This window comes from Chelonoidis abingdonii, chromosome 22, assembly GCF_003597395.2.
Source record: "Chelonoidis abingdonii isolate Lonesome George chromosome 22, CheloAbing_2.0, whole genome shotgun sequence".
NCBI classification, from domain to species: domain Eukaryota; kingdom Metazoa; phylum Chordata; order Testudines; family Testudinidae; genus Chelonoidis; species Chelonoidis abingdonii.
This window is the reverse complement of record NC_133790.1, coordinates 14,007,798-14,025,815: the sequence shown is the minus strand read 5'-3', so window position 1 is coordinate 14,025,815 and position 18,018 is coordinate 14,007,798. Positions and strand designations below refer to the sequence as shown.

Below are 18,018 nucleotides of genomic sequence, written 5' to 3'. Positions count from 1 at the left end.
AGCCCCAATGTATGAGTGGTAAAAGACACTGTTACAGGCAAGTTATATAATTCATGACTATCCTGTTTTGAAATTGATTCTGTAGCTATAAAACAGACAAAACTTTCAGACACTTCAAACCTGCCCGTAAAAACTGCATGATCAAACCCTTTGATTTTTTTGGAGACCGATTACGTGGGGCAAGCTGTTGGAAGACACTATGTAAAATTTAATTTTGCCTTCTGCTGCTAAGTCTCAGAACTCTTTTTAATCAAATATTTACCAGATGGATCCGTTTTGTGTCGTTTACGCTCTTTCCTGACGTACACTGGGGGCAACTTAGACTCTGGAATTGGGTTGGTATCATACATCAGACACATAACAGAATCGATATAGATGTCATTGTCATCCTGAGGTGGGGTAGGGGGAGTCCAAAGCTGCACAAAACACAGTACACATGTCATTATGATTTGTTAACTAACTACAGATTTCTTTTCTTCAAAGAGATTAAAGCCTAAATAACTTACAGGCATTATTTCTGTTTGTCCATCTGGGCCTTCGTAGACATATTCCTATAAAAGCAAAGAGAGACAATAGTTCAAACAATGCCAGTGAACTGACTGCATAACACCAAGAATGAATAGCTATTAAGTAACACAACAATCTCTAAGTCATTACCTTGTTGTATGCATCCTCTCGAGTGTAGGTAAGTAGTTCCTCCTCTTCTTCTTCCCAAAGCATTTTTTCCTCCTTTTCTTTCAGTTCCTTCATGTGATAAAATTCCCATGCTTTTTTTGCAGCTTTCAATTCCACCTAAGTGACAACTCAGTCCATTTATAAAACTCTATACAGTACTACCCGATGGACTAAAATCTTTAAAGGGACAATGTCAACTTGCATTTTGGGAAATGAGAAAATGCTTTTGAAATTTCTAATTTTCAGGTACAGCACTTTTTAAATATTGTAACCTGCATTTTTTTTAAACAACATTTCTTTAACAAAAATTTAATAAGCGGTTTTCTGCTCCCCAATGATGTTTAAATGGATCGTTTGGGTTAGCCTGTGAATAAATAAGCTCAGATCTGGGGTTCATTACTTAGCTCTGTCAGACATCCCATGTGACCCTGAGCAAGACAGTTGTGCCCCAGTCCTGCAATTTATGCATGTGCTCAACATTATTCAAATAAGCAATCCCTTCACAGTCAATGGGACTATTCTTATGCTTCAAGTGATGTGTATACATGAGTGTTTGCAGGACCGTGTCCATGTGAATGTCTCTGCCTTAGTTTCCCATTTGTAAAATGAGAATAATACTTGCCTACCTCTAAGCGGTCTTGGGAGGAAAAATTCAATAATGTTTATGAGGTGCTTAGCTACTATGGTGCCAAGGCTCATAACAGTATCTTCGGAGGAGTTTTCACTCATACTGAAGACGTATCTCTGCTGTTATGAACTGCAGAAGTACAGGAGAATGTGTATTCATTGAGATCTTACCTCACTTATTCTTGGTGTACTCTCATCAATAGAAACATGGAAGAGCTCCAAATAATTCAAAGCATACTTCTCAATTGGAGTAAGCTAAGGGAATACATTAGGAGAAGACAGTTATTGCTGAGAATAACAAAGTTACAATGCAAACAGGGGTTACCAAAGCTGTCATTTAAAATAAATCTCCTTTGTTTAAGGTGTAATGCCCCATGTAAGTCAGCTGGAGTTTTGCCACTGATTTCAACAGGAGCAGTATCAGGCTCTCAGAAAGCAAAGCTGCTCTAAGGTCAGAAAATTGAAGTTTTTGAACTAAACATTCCCAATTGTTTTTAGAAAATGTTTATGGAAAGTCATGGTACCTGATCCACAACGGCAACTAACTCCTGCAACTGTGAGGGCTCTTCATTGTATTTTGGCTCATACAGTTCTGAAATTAAAGGTTCTATGCTTGATTCTGCTCCTGCTTCTTGTATATGTTTGTTTGGCTCTTCATCTTCTTGTTCAATGCTGTTGAGAGCCTTTAAAAAAAAATAGAGGTTTTAAAAGATACAATATACCTTTATAAAAATATGCTTCAGAGGGTTGACGCAAAGCTCACTGAAGTCGATGGAAAGATTTTCATGAACTTCAATCAGCTTTCGAGCAATCTGAAGATTGTAAATAAAGCCACAAGTACATGCTTTCACAATAATAGTGTTCAGTACTGTCATAGTGGCACAGCCTCACCCACACCCAATATCAATTATTTTGAATCAAAACTACACAAATATATACCTTGTCTACTTCGCCATTAAACTTGCCCTCCCTACATCACACATGATAATGGCATTATAAAAATTAAATATTTCCAAAAATTACCTTCAACCATTAATAAAAAGGCTCTCTTACTCCTATAATTCAAGATACCAGTTGGTTTCAAACTCAGAGGACAACAAGCAATTAATTTATTGTATAGGCCAACTGCTCTAGTACCTTGAAGAAATTGGTTAAATAAAAAGCCACACTATTATAAAAAGGTAGAGGGAGAGGGAGAATTAAGAATTACTTTTGCAGAGGGATATTAAACGGAGCACTTTGATATTTCTGCTCTCCGTGTATGTGCTCATCTCCCATTAGTATTACTGCACATCACGCACACAGGTCAGGTAGGGAAATCCTAATGATTACATTCCGAATATGTTAAAAACAAAACAAAACAAAACAAAACAAAAAGCCATACACATGATGCAAATTTTTACAATAAATATTTACATATGTATTCAGCAAAGAGACTAAACAGCTCCAACGGAATACTCAGCTATGTATGTTTTATAAACTTTGCTAAAACAGAAGAAAATTTTATACAAAAAAGCTAAACAATAGAATTCAAAAGTGAGAATTCAAAAAGTTAAGGCAGACATTTCAGACTCAACTCATACTGTCGTACTTTCTCCTCTCCTCCTCTGATGCCCATTAAGACAAATTTGTTATGCAATTACCTCTATAAAAGGTCTTGCAACCTTGGGTGAGATTGTTTCTGCTGGAGAGGGCTCCTGAGAAAGTACCACAAATTCCTCTGCTTTCACTCTAAAACCAGAATCCTCCATAGGAGAATGAACCTCAAACAGCTCCTGGATAGTTTGCTTGGTGGAAGGGCAGAGGGAAAAAAAAGTACATTAAGTACTTCAAGATTATTCAATTTCTGATGTTATTCAGTTAACTTGGTGGCAAATGGAGCTTATAAGTAGGATGTTAGTTAAAAGAGAAAAATGAACCTTTAACTTTTCTAACAATATTTCTGGAAAGATTTTCCTTTCTCTTCAGTACACTTCTGCCAGAGGAGGGTAGAGAAGGATAAGTGTACTCTGTGTACTAAGTGTACTATAAGGGAGTTCTGAAGGGCCCACAGTTCACATTTCCCATGCCTGCACTTTATATCCTCATTTTCAAAGCTATATATTGTCTCGTCTACGCTTTCAAGCTCCACAGAATTAAAGCAATGGGTAAGAGAGCAGGTTGAAATCGAACCCAGCTCTTGAGCACAGTAGTATATTATCAGACCACTACGTGGCCCAAATATATATTAAGAACAATGCATTAACTCGACATATATTAGACTTACTGACTGCTTAACTCAAATACCAATCTAAATAAATTTCTACTAAACCTCTGGCTTTATGATCCATATGTCATATCAATTACGAGAGATCGCTTCAGGAAAAAAAAATGAAAAAATCTTAATATAAAAGTACCTGTGTTAAAAAGGCCATGGAATAGTCATTTCCCTGAGCAGCTACTTCTCGGATCAAATCCTTAGTGCCATTTTTCAGAAGCTTCTCTTCCACCGAATTACCACTTACAAGCCTAGAAAAAATGACAGAGAATTTGTTATACCATTCTCACAATGGTTTCCAGAAATCAAAGAAGAATTTTAGCCACCACCATGAACAATAAAGCTGAACTTGTAGGGCTTTGACTAGTGGAGGATAAAATGTGTATTCTTAAACAGTGTTAGCTAGCACATTTTAACTAACATATTTTAAAACTCTAGTGTAGACAGGGCAAGTTGTATTTTACACATAAGCAGGTTGAAGTGAAGCCTAGACACCCCCTGAAGGCTAACACACGTTAAAAAACACACTATAGTTGTAAAACATGCTAGTTAAAACATACTAGCTAACACAGTTTAAGGACACACCTTATATCCTGGTCTAGACCAGCCCTTGACATCATGTTTACTTTGTCTTAGATTTATCACGAAGGGTGGGTTTTAATAAATATCATTATTTAAAAATAACAAAAAACAACAGCCTTTGTGAAACATAATTTAATAATAAACAGAGAAAGAATCTATACAACTAGAAGTTCCTACCATTGAGCGTTGTTACATTGCTATTTATGATTTTTTCCCCCTCAGACCTATCTTACTGTAACATTTTCCCTGAGGGGAACCCAAAAACACATCCTTTATAAAACTTTCTATTAGTGATCAAATTAACATACAAAGGATAGTAATTCATCTAGAAAAATCAAAAGCGATTTAGCAGATTGTTAACTTGAATTTTCCATACTACAGAAGACTTCACTATAAATGTTTCAAAAAATCTATTGTTTTTAAGACAGACTACATTGTTAATTAGAGAGAAAGGTAGGTGAAGTAATATATCTTTCATTGGACCAACCTCTGTTGGTGGAAGGGACAAAATTTTGAACTTCACAGAAATGCTGGCACTTCATTTTAAGTGGTCTTCTACATCATGTGTGAACCTCTTACGCTTAACAATCTGTCCCTATATGTATTGAACTCGGACACAATGGTTACCTTCCCCAATCATGAAGAAGAGCTCTATGAAGCTCAAAAGCTTCCACCTTCCACCAACAGAAGTTCGTCCAACAAAAGATATTACCTCACATACCTTGTGTCTCTCATATCCTGGGACCAATACAGTTACAAGACACCAAACAAATATATTTTGGTTGACTTCCTTAATTAGCTGAAAAATTAAGCTTTTTTTCCATCTGAATTTTAAATCACATAGAAGCAATGTTTCCCGTTTTAAGTTATAATTTTAAATTAGAGCATGCTATAGAAAAGGCTGTTCTGTCTAACAGTCACCTGTATATGTGGATGTCTTTGCATCTTCCAATTCTGTCACACCATTCCTGAGCCTTTGCATCCATCACTGGGTTTAAATCATTGTCATAGAATACAACAGTGTCTGCCTCCACAAGATTGACACCTGTGGAACGACTGTGAGAGGAAAGGATGGCACAGAAAATGCGCTTGTCTCTGTTGAAACTTTTCATCAGTTCCTAGACGGGGGGAGGGGGGGGGGCGAAAATTGGAAAGCAGAATCATAAACCCATACTGAAATAAGATTACACTCACTCTGATGGAATGAAAAGTGAACAAGATCTAGATTTCTCATTCATTTTGAAATGACAAAGCACATTTCCTATTCATGTATCAGTGCTCAAAATTAAAATTTAGAAGTATATCACAACTATATCTGGGGTTATCAGATAGAGTGACCTTACCTGCCGTTGTTCATGGTTAGCATATTCATCAATTCTGACAAATGTGAGAAAATGGAAGTTCAAGAACAGCTCCAGTATATCTAACATTAGAATCATCTGTGACAAAATCAGCACACGGCGTCCCTCGGCTTTCAGCTTCTGAAGCAAGACAGCAAGAGCTTCCAACTTTCCTATGTTTTAGGGAGAAGAGATTATAAAGACTTCATACACAGCATTCAACTGCTGCCAGAGGAAGCAGATCCGTGTAATATAGGTTCTCCTTTACCTGAATCATACTGCACCAGTCGGAGGTCAGGGAACTGCAGTAGGCATGGAGTTGTGATCTGGTGCAGCTGATGTAAATACGGAGTTGCCTTCTCCTTAAGATTGTGCTTGAAGACTTTCATCTTATGACTATATGAAGGGGGAGGTTTTGCTACATACAAACATGGGGGAGCAGCAACTGCAGCTGGTAACACACAGCGAGTCCTGAAAATGCAGCAGAACTATTTCAATAGGCAGGAGGCGACGAAAATGCACTTTTAAGTGATCAATTCTAGCAATCATCTTTCATCGTCGCAGGGTAATCCCATTCTTACACCATTACCTAGATGGCCTCGCAATTTTTTGTGTGTCTTACTAAATATTATAGGTGTTTCAAAGAATAAAATGGTTTAATTAGTTTTTGTGGACCAATCCAGATAATGGCTACAAAATAATATTTTGCAATAAAACAACAAAGGATTAAAGCCTTGAGCCTGTAGACTGAAAACTTTACTCCCACGAGTACTCAGACTGTTTGCAGGATCACGGTCTACACATCTAAATATTAATTTCTACTCCATATTTCATGAGTAGGGCCCTATCAAATTCACGGTCCATTTTGGTCAATTTCACAGTCATAGGATTTTAAAAATAGAAAATTTAATAATTTCAACTATTTAAACCTGAAATTTCATGGTGTTGTAATTGTAGGGATCCTGACCCAAAAAGGAGTCTGGGGAGGCAGATATCGCAAGATTTTTGTAGGGAGCAGTTGCGGTACTGCTACCCTTACTTCTGCGCTGCTGTTGGTGGAGGCGCTGCCTTCAGAGCTGGGTATCTGGACAGTGGCGGCTGCTGGGCAGGAGCCCACCTCTGAAGGCAGCGCTGCCACCAGCAGCAGTGCAGAAGTCAGGATGACACGGTACGCCATTGCCACCCTTACTTCTGCGCTGCTGCCTGCAGAGCTGGGCACTCAGTCAGCAGCACCATTCTCTGGCCACCCAGCTCTGCAGGCAGCAGTGCAGAAGTAAGGCTGGCAATACCGCGACCCCCCTAAAATAACTAAGCAAAAAAACCCCAAAAAAACCAGATGTTTATTCCATGCACAGGAGACTGAAACTAGCATTTTTCCTGGCAGTGGCAATGGGTCAATTGCTCTCCAAAGAAGAGACTTGACAGTCCATGCATAAATCAATACTCCATTGTGTCAAAGAACGGCAGCTCAGACATTGCTAAGAAACAGCACAACCTGTATAAACCCTACTGTTAGCAATTCAAAAGAAGTTTGAAATTCTCTAACAAATTCCTTTGCACTGTGGGTTTTGATGAAAACTGTACCCATTTTGCTCTAGAGCAGGGGTAGGCAACCTATGGCACACGTGCCAAAGGCGGCACACGAGCTGATTTTCAGTGGTACTCACACTGCCCGGGTCCTGGCCACTGGTCCAGGGGAGCTCTGCATTTTAACTTAAATTTAAATGAAGCTTCTTAAACATTTTAAAAGCCTTATTTACTTTACATACAACAATAGTTTAGTTATATATTATAGACTTATAAAAAGAGACCATCTAAAAACATTAACATGTATTACTGACACGTGAAACCTTAAATTAGAGTGAATAAATAAAGACTCGGCACACCACTTCTGAAAGGTTGCCGACGCCTGCTCTACAGAGCAATCTGAAAGCTCATATGTTGAGAAATTCTTCTCATATCTTAATTGAAACACAGAAGACACTCAGCCGTGTAGGAGACAGTGACTATTATAAACAACAAAAGATTCTACCTCAGCCATTAAGAAAAATGGAGTGGTTACTGTAATGCATGTCTGCTACTGCAATGTTAAATGGCCTAAAATGAACAAGCTATGAACGGGAAAAGGCAGTTTTACAGACGTTTGAAAAGAACTCTTAGAAATGAGTAATCCATAAATCATGAAATCCACAAATTACCTATTAAGAACATCCTTTAGGGATTCCTGCTGCTGATCTGATGTCAGGATCAGGTCTTGCAGTGGATCACTTGGGCCTTCAGAGGCACTCAAAGAAAGGTAACAGTTCACAAAGCCAGCCCACCTCCATTTGTTGTCCCCAGTGGAACAGTGTTGTGGGACTTTTCTTTCACCAATCAAAGAGCAAATTCCCAACAAGTCTCTGCCATACACTGGAGCTCTGGAACAACGGCGCTCATTGCCAGAAAATATTCTGTCAAGGCGCTCCTTCAGAAGCCTGTTCTTTTCTTCAAATGATTCCTTTGCCAAGAAAAAGTGACAAAAAAATGTGCTGCTTATAATGAGGAAGATAAGAGCATAAGTTACTTTAGAACAAAGCTGTAAACATTAAAACAACATAGTAGAGATAAATGATGTTTTATATCATTCACTTGCCAAACTGGTAACGTGACTTGGGTCCAACTGCTAGAGGATTAAAATTTAATGTACAATTCGAAGAGCACAATTAAATTAATCTCTAGTTAAAAGGCTCACTTCCATCATAACTTTGAATTTTCTTGCTTTTGTTAAAGTTTCATAAAAAAATATTTTGTTAATTTATATGGAACACTCCAATAAACGTATGAATTTCCTCAGATTCATCCTATGGAAGGCTTCGCCAAAAGTTGCATAAAAGTTTGCTATCTCCCCATATTTTTATGGGTTTTCCTAAAAATTTCTTACTTTTAAAAGAATTTTAAAAAAAAGTCATCTATTTCTAAGCTGCCTCCATGTTAAGAACATACAGGTAATTTGATGGTTCTCATAACTGTTTCTGCAACTGGAGGAAATTGTGTCTCGCGGTGTATTATTGTATACTTATGATCTATTTACTATGTAATATCCTGTCTGCCAATACACATAAGCAATCCAGTCACTGCTGTGAAGCTTTACATACCAAAATACATTTTCATTAATAATTCCTAGCCTGTTTTAAATTCAAAAGTTTAAACAAAATCTGAAACACTGAAAGAAATTGTTTTGCCTACCCTATAAATCAAAACTGCTATATATTCCAGCTCTATTTATTTAGTTTGTACATTTTATTCCCATACTCTTGGAATTGATAGAATATTAATTCTGAGAAGTTTTGTTTACACTGCAAAATAATTGCAAGTACCTGTGATTGTCCACCATGGGTAGGTGCAGGTTTTAATGTTGGCCCCGTGTCACCTGATGTTAAGTTAGTAACTGCAGTTCTACCTGGAATACAAACTAAAGATAAACCAAGTGTTTATATTTATATCTGCAGATATGTATCTATAACGTATAGAACCTCTCAGTCCTTAAAGCAATATAATATTTCAACAATGTACCAATCTTGTCAGGATTCAAAGAGCTGACAGATGTTTATACCAACTGCTTAAAAAACAAACAAAGCCCCCAAAGCAGAACAAAAGGACCACTGAATAGCCATCAAATACGAACAAGCCAAGTTGGATTAGGACCAGCGATGGAGGTGAAAAGTTGTATATCCTGGTTATTCTCATTTCTGTCAGAAATTAATCCGTTTATGCTTCTACTTCAGTATACATACTGCAAGAGTTTTGTCCATTTAAAGCTCTCTTGGGGAAAAAAAGGCTTTGCTTTTTGCCTATCGCTTTGCTCAATTAGCCTGCTTTTCCTTTAGTGAGAAGGTCTCATTTGTCTACAGGACAGATCTGAAGGGAAAAGTTGTTAAGTTTACAAGATAATACAGAGGAGAAGGAGAAATTGATTTACAGTCAGCTGGACTGGGCTTGAACTGAATAACCTTAATTTTTGCCCTCAGCTCCATTACTAGGACTTGGATTTATCTTCTCTTACTAGTGCATGTGATTGTAAGTAAGTGTGGTATATCAAATTATTCTATTGTGATTAAAAAATATAGTTTGAGTCTCACCTTATAGGATTGTCAAGTTTTTGCCATCATCTTATTTTTTGAAAGATGGTTTTGGTAAGTCTTTTCTGTATTTTTTTCCCCTGTGTATTTATTTGTTCAGGTAAGAGCGACATGAAAAGCCAGTACTACTGTTAGGATTTTATATTTAGGCAATTCTTTTTGTACATTTACCACCTAGTATCTGCAGTGTATTGCTTTTGCAGGATTTATGCAGCAAAGAGATGTTTAAATGTGATGACAAACCTAAGGTCACAACAAGAACCTGTGCCATAATAATTTGGCTCTACAGGAAGCATGTTGTTACAAATATGTTAATATATTGCCAATATTCATGTAATTATTTGTCTGTGTTCCTCCGTTTCCCTACATATTTTGAATAACAAAAAAATGACTGTCCTGTAAAGGAACACTAAATGCGTTCAAATGTCGTGAGGGTGTTTTTCTCTTTCTGAAATTTGACTAAGCAGGTGTACAATCAACACTTCTGAGCAATGCCATTGCCTGGGTTTCGCTTTGCTTATGCAAAGACCTGGTGCTTTCATAATCTTGTGTGTATGCCATTTGCAACATTATTGTATTAGTCTGATAATTTGATAACTATCCAATTTTTTTTAAAAAAAAAGGAAGACTGACCTGCCAGATAAAACGATGCTGTCATAATCTTAGGGATCTCATAGTAATTTAGATCTTCTTTCCAAAAATATATCAATTCAGTATTCATACAATGAAACACAACATTTACATAATTAAAAATGCACCTAATACATATTTTTGTATAACACCTTTGAATTATCTTGCAGCATGTGTACGAATGCAGTTGTTTGCAAGTTCTTTCCTGGAACAGCTAAACCAGCTACTAGAATATTACACAGTAACAATAATGTAAATAAAACTACATACAATGTCAAGGATAGCGTTCACCCAGTGACAACACTGTATTCTTCTTGATTTCTAGGCAAGATGTATAGTTTCCTACCACACCCTGCTCACCAGCACTGAATGCTCTCAGTAGAAAATTAGTACAAACTCCCTGCTACTCAATATGACACTGCATTTCAGGGTTGAATTGATAAACTAATGAACAATTAGACTTAATTAGTACAATCTGTGGCAAATACATTATACAGTTAAGAGGAATAATCAACTGTAAGAAGCAAAGAGAGGACATCTTCATGTTTCCACATTTTTACATTAAGTAAATGAGCTACTCTGAGCTTCCAGCATACATGCAAGTTTGCAATATATAGACACAAACTAAGCAATTATGGCTTCCCATCATCTGCAATAATGGCATTCATTCAGCATTTAAATCAAAGTCTTGAAAGTCAAAATAGGTACTTCCAACATATTTTTTTTTTTACTGTGCTTAAAAGATGAATCAAAAAGACATTCTTTATTTTTCCTTTATAATACATAAAAGTAGCCTCAGTAGTTTCACAGGGACTCTTCTCTCATCTTAAACGACTAGAATGTTTAGGGTTTTTTACTTTGGAAATGTAAGGTCCTGAGAATTACCTGTTTTTCTTGGAGGACTTTAGGAATATTAGCGGTACTGAAACGTGGTATCACAGCTGGAGGATGAAACATTAAGCTATACCACCTTCCAACCTAAGACTGGACATTCCCTACCTCCTCTCTCCCCACAAAAGTTCCACAAAAAAGAAAAAGTCAGAATTTGAACCTCACAGCCAGGTTAATGCATGAAAAAAGGATCAGTAAATGGACTTCTTTTAATTATTATTTTGCAGGTAACCTTCAATTAGGAGGTGACTATGGCAAACAGCATTTCTAATGGACAAATCTCAATAACTGCATTTCTTGTCAGTTAGTAAATTGCTGTTTTGTCTTAAAGTCAAAACAGCACAGGTAACCCCTAGACACCTAGTGCTCTGTTGTTTCTCCCGTTAACATCTTGATTATGTTTATAGACACGGCTGCCAAACACCTGGCATGTATGTACAAGGGGGCAGAGCCTAGAAAACAAAAGATCAACTAGAAAAGGCAAGTACAGAAAAGAAGATCAGTTATGAAGTCACTACTGGAAAGAGGACGCACATAAAAGACTACCCAATGCCCTCATAATATACAATAGATCCCACTTACTAGCAACCTCTCAGTTCCCAGCAAAAAAAAGTTGCCATTATCTGGAAGCTGTCAATAAGTGGAAGGCAGGTTTGTGGGGCTGCAGCCAGGGAAGGAAGCACTGGGACATGCTTTCTCTGGCTGCAGTCCTCCAAACCTGCCTGTGGCCAGTGCTTCACATGTCCTAGCATTTCCTTCCCTGACTACAGTATTGTAAATCTGACTGCAGCTGGGACCCACATGGGAGATAAAGGGCTGCTGGGGTGCACATGTTCCCACCTAGCTGGTGAGCCCCTGTGGGAGTCCCAGCACTATGGGCTGGTAATGCAGGCTATAGCCCAAATGACAGGACTTTTCATGGGGACCAGGGGTGATGGAGGCCCATGGAGCTGCATGGTGTCTCTCCATGGACTCTCGCGGCTGTGCCTTACCCCAGCACATGGGGTGGAAGCCAGGGAAAGAAGTGCTGATTTGTGCCAAGCTCAAGCCCCATGCCAGAGCAAGGCACAGCCCTACAAGCACAGGAAGGAGGTCTGTGTAGCTCCATGGGCCCCCAGTGCCTGAGGAAAGACCAGGCATCCAGGCTACAGCCTCCTTCCCCATTGCTGCCCTGCCCACAACCTCCCCTTCCCATCTGCAGCACCTGGACTCCAGCAGGGGCTTCCACATTGCACAAACCTGCATGCAGCCGGAGCCTTTCTTCCCCCAAAACGTTAATAAAGCAGCATGCCTGTTCCCAATCTCTAAATCCACTAAAGTCAATGGGACGACACTGGTTCCTAGCAAAATGTTGCAATTAACTGGAAGTTGCTAATATCAGGATTGCTATTAAGAGTATCTGCTGTAGTAAAAAATAATCACCTAGATTCTACTTTGAAAAATGGCAAATATTTTAAAACTTACAGTTTACTATCCAGGGCAATTTGATTTTAGAGACAGCTTGAAGAGAGAAATTTTGAATACACAGTGCAGCCTCAACCTCTCTGAAGCATGCATTTTTTCCATTCTGTTTTGGTTTAAAGATTTGTGTTCGTTTCCAGTTCAGGTAACTCAGTCCCCACCACTTAAACAGAACAAAATAGCTCGATCAGTTAGCTAGTGCATGTTTCTGAATTAACAATGTCAATTGCCTGGTACCAATTAATAAGCAACTTGAAATACATAGAAAGCAATTTTGCTAGGTAGATGTCAAACTGGAGACATAACCTCACGACAGAGCACCTACCTTGCTGTGTTACTGCTGTAGAAGTTGGCACACCTGCTTGGTGCTGGTTTCCCAAAGCATTCAGAGCATTTTGAACAGTTCCTGCTTGAGAGACTGTCTGCATGACAACTGGGCCCTGAGGCCGCAAGTACTGCTGGCCTGGAGCTGAAACAATTTGAAGAACACTTCCTGCAATTGTGAGTTAAATGAAAAAAATTAGTCAGTGCAAAAGAGAGAAGAGCCAAGAGTCTTCTCCGGCAGGGTGTATTACCGCAACAGGTAAGGCATACCCTACTGGGAATATTTGATTCAAAGTGAATGAACCCAAAGGTACTGTTCATCTAATGCAAGAATTATTCATCTGAAACTAATCAAAGGACGTTCTTAAAATTACCTCATTTCCTTACATGCCAGAAGGAAAAGGCAGCAAGGTATCAGGAATCTATGTAAGTATTTGTTTTTAAATTTACTCTCAATTATGTAATATCTTTCCCCAAATATACAATATTTTAATTTTAATTTTGCTGTACATCTAATTTACTTATTGGATTCAAAATGTAAGATTTTCTGCTGTAAGGACAGCCACCTACATTTTCTCAAAGTTACATATAGAAATATCCTCATATGTTAAATCATTCTAAAACTAGGAAAAACCCATCACCTTCCCTCTCCAATTACATCTACTTCATGGGCCTAATTAAAGCCTCTTCTTTTGCAGCTAAGCAAATTTCCCCAGAATTTGGGAGTTCACAAACCACAGAACCTCCATAACCAGAGCCAGGAGGGGCTGTTTCAGAGCAAGAATATTGTATGCCATGTACTCTGCACATGGCAGTGACTGGGTTAAAATAGACACACATTAGTTTATTATGGAGAGGTTAAAAAGTAATGTTGCAGAAACAAGATTAAAGATTACTTGAATTTTGCTTCACATGACTGTGTATTTAATTTTTAATTAAAGCATTATTTTACTTTATTTGCACAATATACATATAAGAATATATTCATGAATGAAATATTCAAATAAAATTTATAAAAATGCTGTAACCACATTTCCTCTAACAGGTGTAATTTTTTTCTAGAGAGATCTACCTTGCTGCCTCTCACAGCACACACAGAGAACAGACACAACAAATGGTATTATCAATGGAAAAAAAATACCTCCTTTTTTAATATGCTTAAAGTACAGCAATGAGGAAAGCCTTCCCTGTCCCAATGATCCAGTGTATCAGCATTAGAAAACTCACTGACTGAAGCTGGACAGAAGAGTACCTTGCAGCTGCAGAGGCTGCCCTGCCGTCAGCTGGCGGAGTTGGCTGTGTGACAAAGTAAATTTATTCCCTTGAAACTGCAGTGTTACAGGTGTCTCTGGCTGTGCGATTCTGCCTTGTGCGGATGCTATGGAGGCCAGGTGGGCTATTTTTACTACCTCACCACCTGTTAAGGAGGGAAACATACATTAATGAATGCCCTTCGGTTCCCAGAATTCTAAATGTTGGTTAGTAAACTGGTGCTGAAGCGCCATCCATGCATAATTATATAAAGTGCTTCAAAAGTGTCATATAAAAGTTCAGCAGGTATGCTTTCTGTATTTGTTGCACAGACTGGAAAAACCCGATCATTTAAAATTAAACATCAACATTTGAGAAGTTATCCTTTCACTTTTAGTAGCAAAAAGTATAAGAGCTACCTGAAAACTCATGTGACACTTTATAACAGAATAAGTATACATATTAAAGTGATCTCCACTGCCTTTTCAAGAGCACTAAGAAAGGTTTAAAAAAAAAAAAAGAGACAAAATATTCACTCAAAATAAAATGTGAAAAAACACATTTTAAAAAGCTTGAAGATTAAAATGTGCTGCGTAAGCAAGATTTATATCAAGTGAGCTGCACTTCTAGACAAGTTAAAAAGCTCTAAAATTATAAGCATTAAGATTTTTCTGATTTAAATGCAGAAAGTTTACAAGCAAAAAGCATCAACTATAGTTACAAAATGGTGGCATGAAACTTAGCTTTTGTAAAGGCAGTGCATTACCCCAAAGAGAAAATTAATACATCAGTGCTCAGTATTCTATATACAGGCAGGGCACATACAACCTAAAAGCAAAGCCTCACTGCTTTTCTCTGCCTAACAGTTGTGATTTTTGTCTCTGCGAGAGAGGTCTTTAAGCAGATGGATTAGTGTTTAATATGAAAAGAATAATTAGGATAGAGCTAAAACATTTGGTCTGAAGGAAGTCTTGCCAGCACAGGAAACATGCAGAAATAGGAGATTAAGTTGACACCACTAATGTATGTCCACAGCAATTCTATTGTTTCTTATCCAATTTTTGATTTTCCTTGGTCATAAGCAGCGTAGTGAGCAAGGCTAATCAGAAGAGTGAAAAAAAACACAAAGATTCTGTACACATTTTAGGGTGCCTAGTAACTTAACCTCATTGTAGTAAAAAGGTGGGAGAAACCTTGAAAGGGGAGGCCACTTACTAGGCAACCGTGCCTGGGCCTGAGAGGTCAGTACCAGCCTCTGAGGCAGCACACTTTGTTGGATGGTGTGCGAGGGGGCCTGTGGTTGGGTCTGGCCTAGCTGTGAGGCCTGTGCAGTGGTCTGACCCCGCTGTTTCACAGGATTGGCTGTGCTAGTTGCTGTGGTGAAGGTCGCTGCTGGCTGGTGTCTTGGAGCACTGGTAGAAGCCTGAGTTGTCTGAAACTGTGCTGCTGCAGCTGCAATCAATAAGGTTTGTTTGTGCAAGTTGTTAGAGGTTTTAACTCCATTGTTTTAAACAACCTGCATTAAAAAGAAACCTTCCAACAGGATATTAAAATGGCTAAAGGAATGGCTTTTCCTTGCAGACTGGGATTTCTACCCATACCTATCACTCCATCCTATTTTTACAACAGTATATAATCGGTAAGAATTTTTTAAAAGACTAAGTATATATACACAAAAGCATCGTAAATCCCTAAATTCAACAGAACATTATATACAATTGGGGGTTTAAATACCAATTGTGTCACAGTATATTTCATGCATTATCAGTTAGGCTACACCAGATTAGCTTTGCACTACAGTGGTAGGTCACACTGTAGCAACTAGTGGAGGAAATTTACTGGCTATTAGTTTGTTTTTATTTTATTTTTTTAAAAGCCATTAGTAATCTAGACCACCAGCTAGAGGAAAGAAGAGTTCTATTAACAAAACTAGCACATCAGTAATTTCAGAGGTTTAATTAATTAAGGGAGCAATACCTTTCTTACCTTGATTCGCAGATACTGTAGCAATGGGTGATCTTCCTCGCACTTGTCCCTGCTGAGTTACTGTTGCTGTGGTCACTGTCCGCTGCACTTGAGTACTTGGAAAAACTACAGTCCTGCCCTCAGGCTTCTGCCCATACTGAACTGGCTGGAACAACCTGCAAAGTACACGCAAAATAAAAGCTTAAGAGAAAATTATTAACTAGGCCTTTAAAAATTCACTCAGCTTTCCCAGGGGAACAGGGAGACCAAGCCCATCCATGCCTGCTAAATTTAAGCTTTTCTTTAAAAAAAAGAAAAGAAAAAAAAAGTTTCCACTGATGCAACGCTGATTTCTTGAATCTGCAGACCAACAACTCCATTGCCTCTGCTGCTGCTCACAGCTTTTCCAAGAGCAGCAACAGCATGACACTGAAAAAGAATTGGATTGGCTTCACTTACTACTATTCAAAAACCTTATGGACAGCAGTGAAACCAACTGGAAACTGCTGACACTGTTGCTTGGGAAAGCTGTGACCTGCACCACATAAGTGTGGAGTTGTATGAGAAAAGGAGAAGAAGTCATAAGGAGGAAAGGAGCAAAGATATCCTGCCACTCTATACAGCTAAGAAGGACAGAAGAAAAGAGGGGAAGTTCCTTCTTCTTTGCAGATGTTTGCATCTGCAAGGGAGCATCTGAACAGAACTCAACAGCATCCCACTTCTGCCTTCACTGATCAGTCTCTTATCTAATCATATTCGATACCAGACTCTGGTTGGTAGATATCTGATAACGTTTGCAAGTCTTGTTATTACATACTAGAAAACCTACATGTATGCAGAAGTGCTGCAAAATCTGTACAAGGGGACGCACTGCCACATTTCTTTCAACAGCAACTCCAAGCGATAGGTTCCAGCGCATACTTGTGTAGTACACATGCAGACAAATTAAAACGACTATGATGGGCTGCACGAATCCGGGCAGAAAGCAGGAGAAAGGAGGAGGTCAAAGGGAAGTGGGGCACACCCCTATGGCATCTCTACAAAGAGAACCTCTACAACTTCCAGACTCCTCAGTACATTGGTTCCTCACAAGAGAAACACTGTTAGGAAGCATACCACTGTTTGCTCCTATGCTACTGCAGACATAGCTAAATGCCTGAGGAACTACCTGCAAAACAGACACTAATTCTGCAAGATTTGCTTTCAGTATTCTAGGATTCCTAGAATCAAAGGCTATTTACTTCTATATTAGTGTGAACCATAACACCACACTAGCCAAAGTAAAAATTCAGCTACCCTATAGATTGACCCAAAGTGGCTCTCAGGGCTTGTCTACACTGTACTGCACTGAGGACTATGGGAGTGTGAACTGCAGAATGTGATAAAATGTTGCACTGTAACTGCCTCACATGGATGCTGTTGGCGCAAAGTAAAAGGTACCTACCTAGCGTTAACACAAACTAGGTACCTTTTAGTTGTGCCAGCATCACCCACAGAAGGCCGTTAGGCTGCAACATTTTGGTGCCCTCTGCAATTCACATCTCCACAGCCAACACTGCAGCACAGCACAGACGTAGCCTGTGTTTCACAAAGCAGCTCCATATTACATGCTTGTTGTGAAAGCGTGTCATAAGAACATAAGAACAGCCGTACCGGGTCACACCAAAGGTCCATCTAGCCCAGTATCTGTCCACCGACAGTAGCCAATGCCAGGTGCCCCAGAGGGAGTGAAGCTAACGGGCAACGATCAAGTGATCTCTCTCCTGCCATCCATCTCCATCCTCTGATGAACAGAGGCTAGGGACACCATTCTTTACCCTTCCTGGCTAATAGCCATTTATGGACTTAGCCACCATGAATTTATCCAGTTCCCTTTTAAACATTGTTATAGTCCCAG

The 18,018-nt window shown here is 38.7% G+C and overlaps 1 protein-coding gene across 11 annotated transcripts in view; it reads right to left on the bottom strand.

The window, feature by feature from the left end:
* EP400 (E1A binding protein p400) overlaps positions 1–18,018 on the bottom strand; it is a 65,792-nt gene that overhangs the window by 19,846 nt on the left and 27,928 nt on the right. For 8 of the 11 annotated variants that reach the window (XM_075059945.1, XM_075059947.1, XM_075059944.1 and 5 more), the window contains 16 exons: positions 16,143–16,297; positions 15,372–15,608; positions 14,158–14,322; positions 12,907–13,074; positions 8,838–8,932; positions 7,680–7,978; positions 5,750–5,952; positions 5,485–5,654; positions 5,063–5,259; positions 3,699–3,810; positions 2,946–3,089; positions 1,827–1,985; positions 1,474–1,557; positions 658–792; positions 507–551; positions 263–416 (listed from right to left, as the gene is read on the bottom strand). In XM_075059945.1, coding sequence (XP_074916046.1) covers positions 263–416; positions 507–551; positions 658–792; positions 1,474–1,557; positions 1,827–1,985; positions 2,946–3,089; positions 3,699–3,810; positions 5,063–5,259; positions 5,485–5,654; positions 5,750–5,952; positions 7,680–7,978; positions 8,838–8,932; positions 12,907–13,074; positions 14,158–14,322; positions 15,372–15,608; positions 16,143–16,297 — 2,522 coding nt within the window. The remainder of the gene's footprint in view (positions 1–262; positions 417–506; positions 552–657; positions 793–1,473; positions 1,558–1,826; positions 1,986–2,945; positions 3,090–3,698; positions 3,811–5,062; positions 5,260–5,484; positions 5,655–5,749; positions 5,953–7,679; positions 7,979–8,837; positions 8,933–12,906; positions 13,075–14,157; positions 14,323–15,371; positions 15,609–16,142; positions 16,298–18,018) is intronic. The other 3 variants (XM_075059943.1, XM_075059949.1, XM_075059950.1) reach the window with 3 other exon arrangements.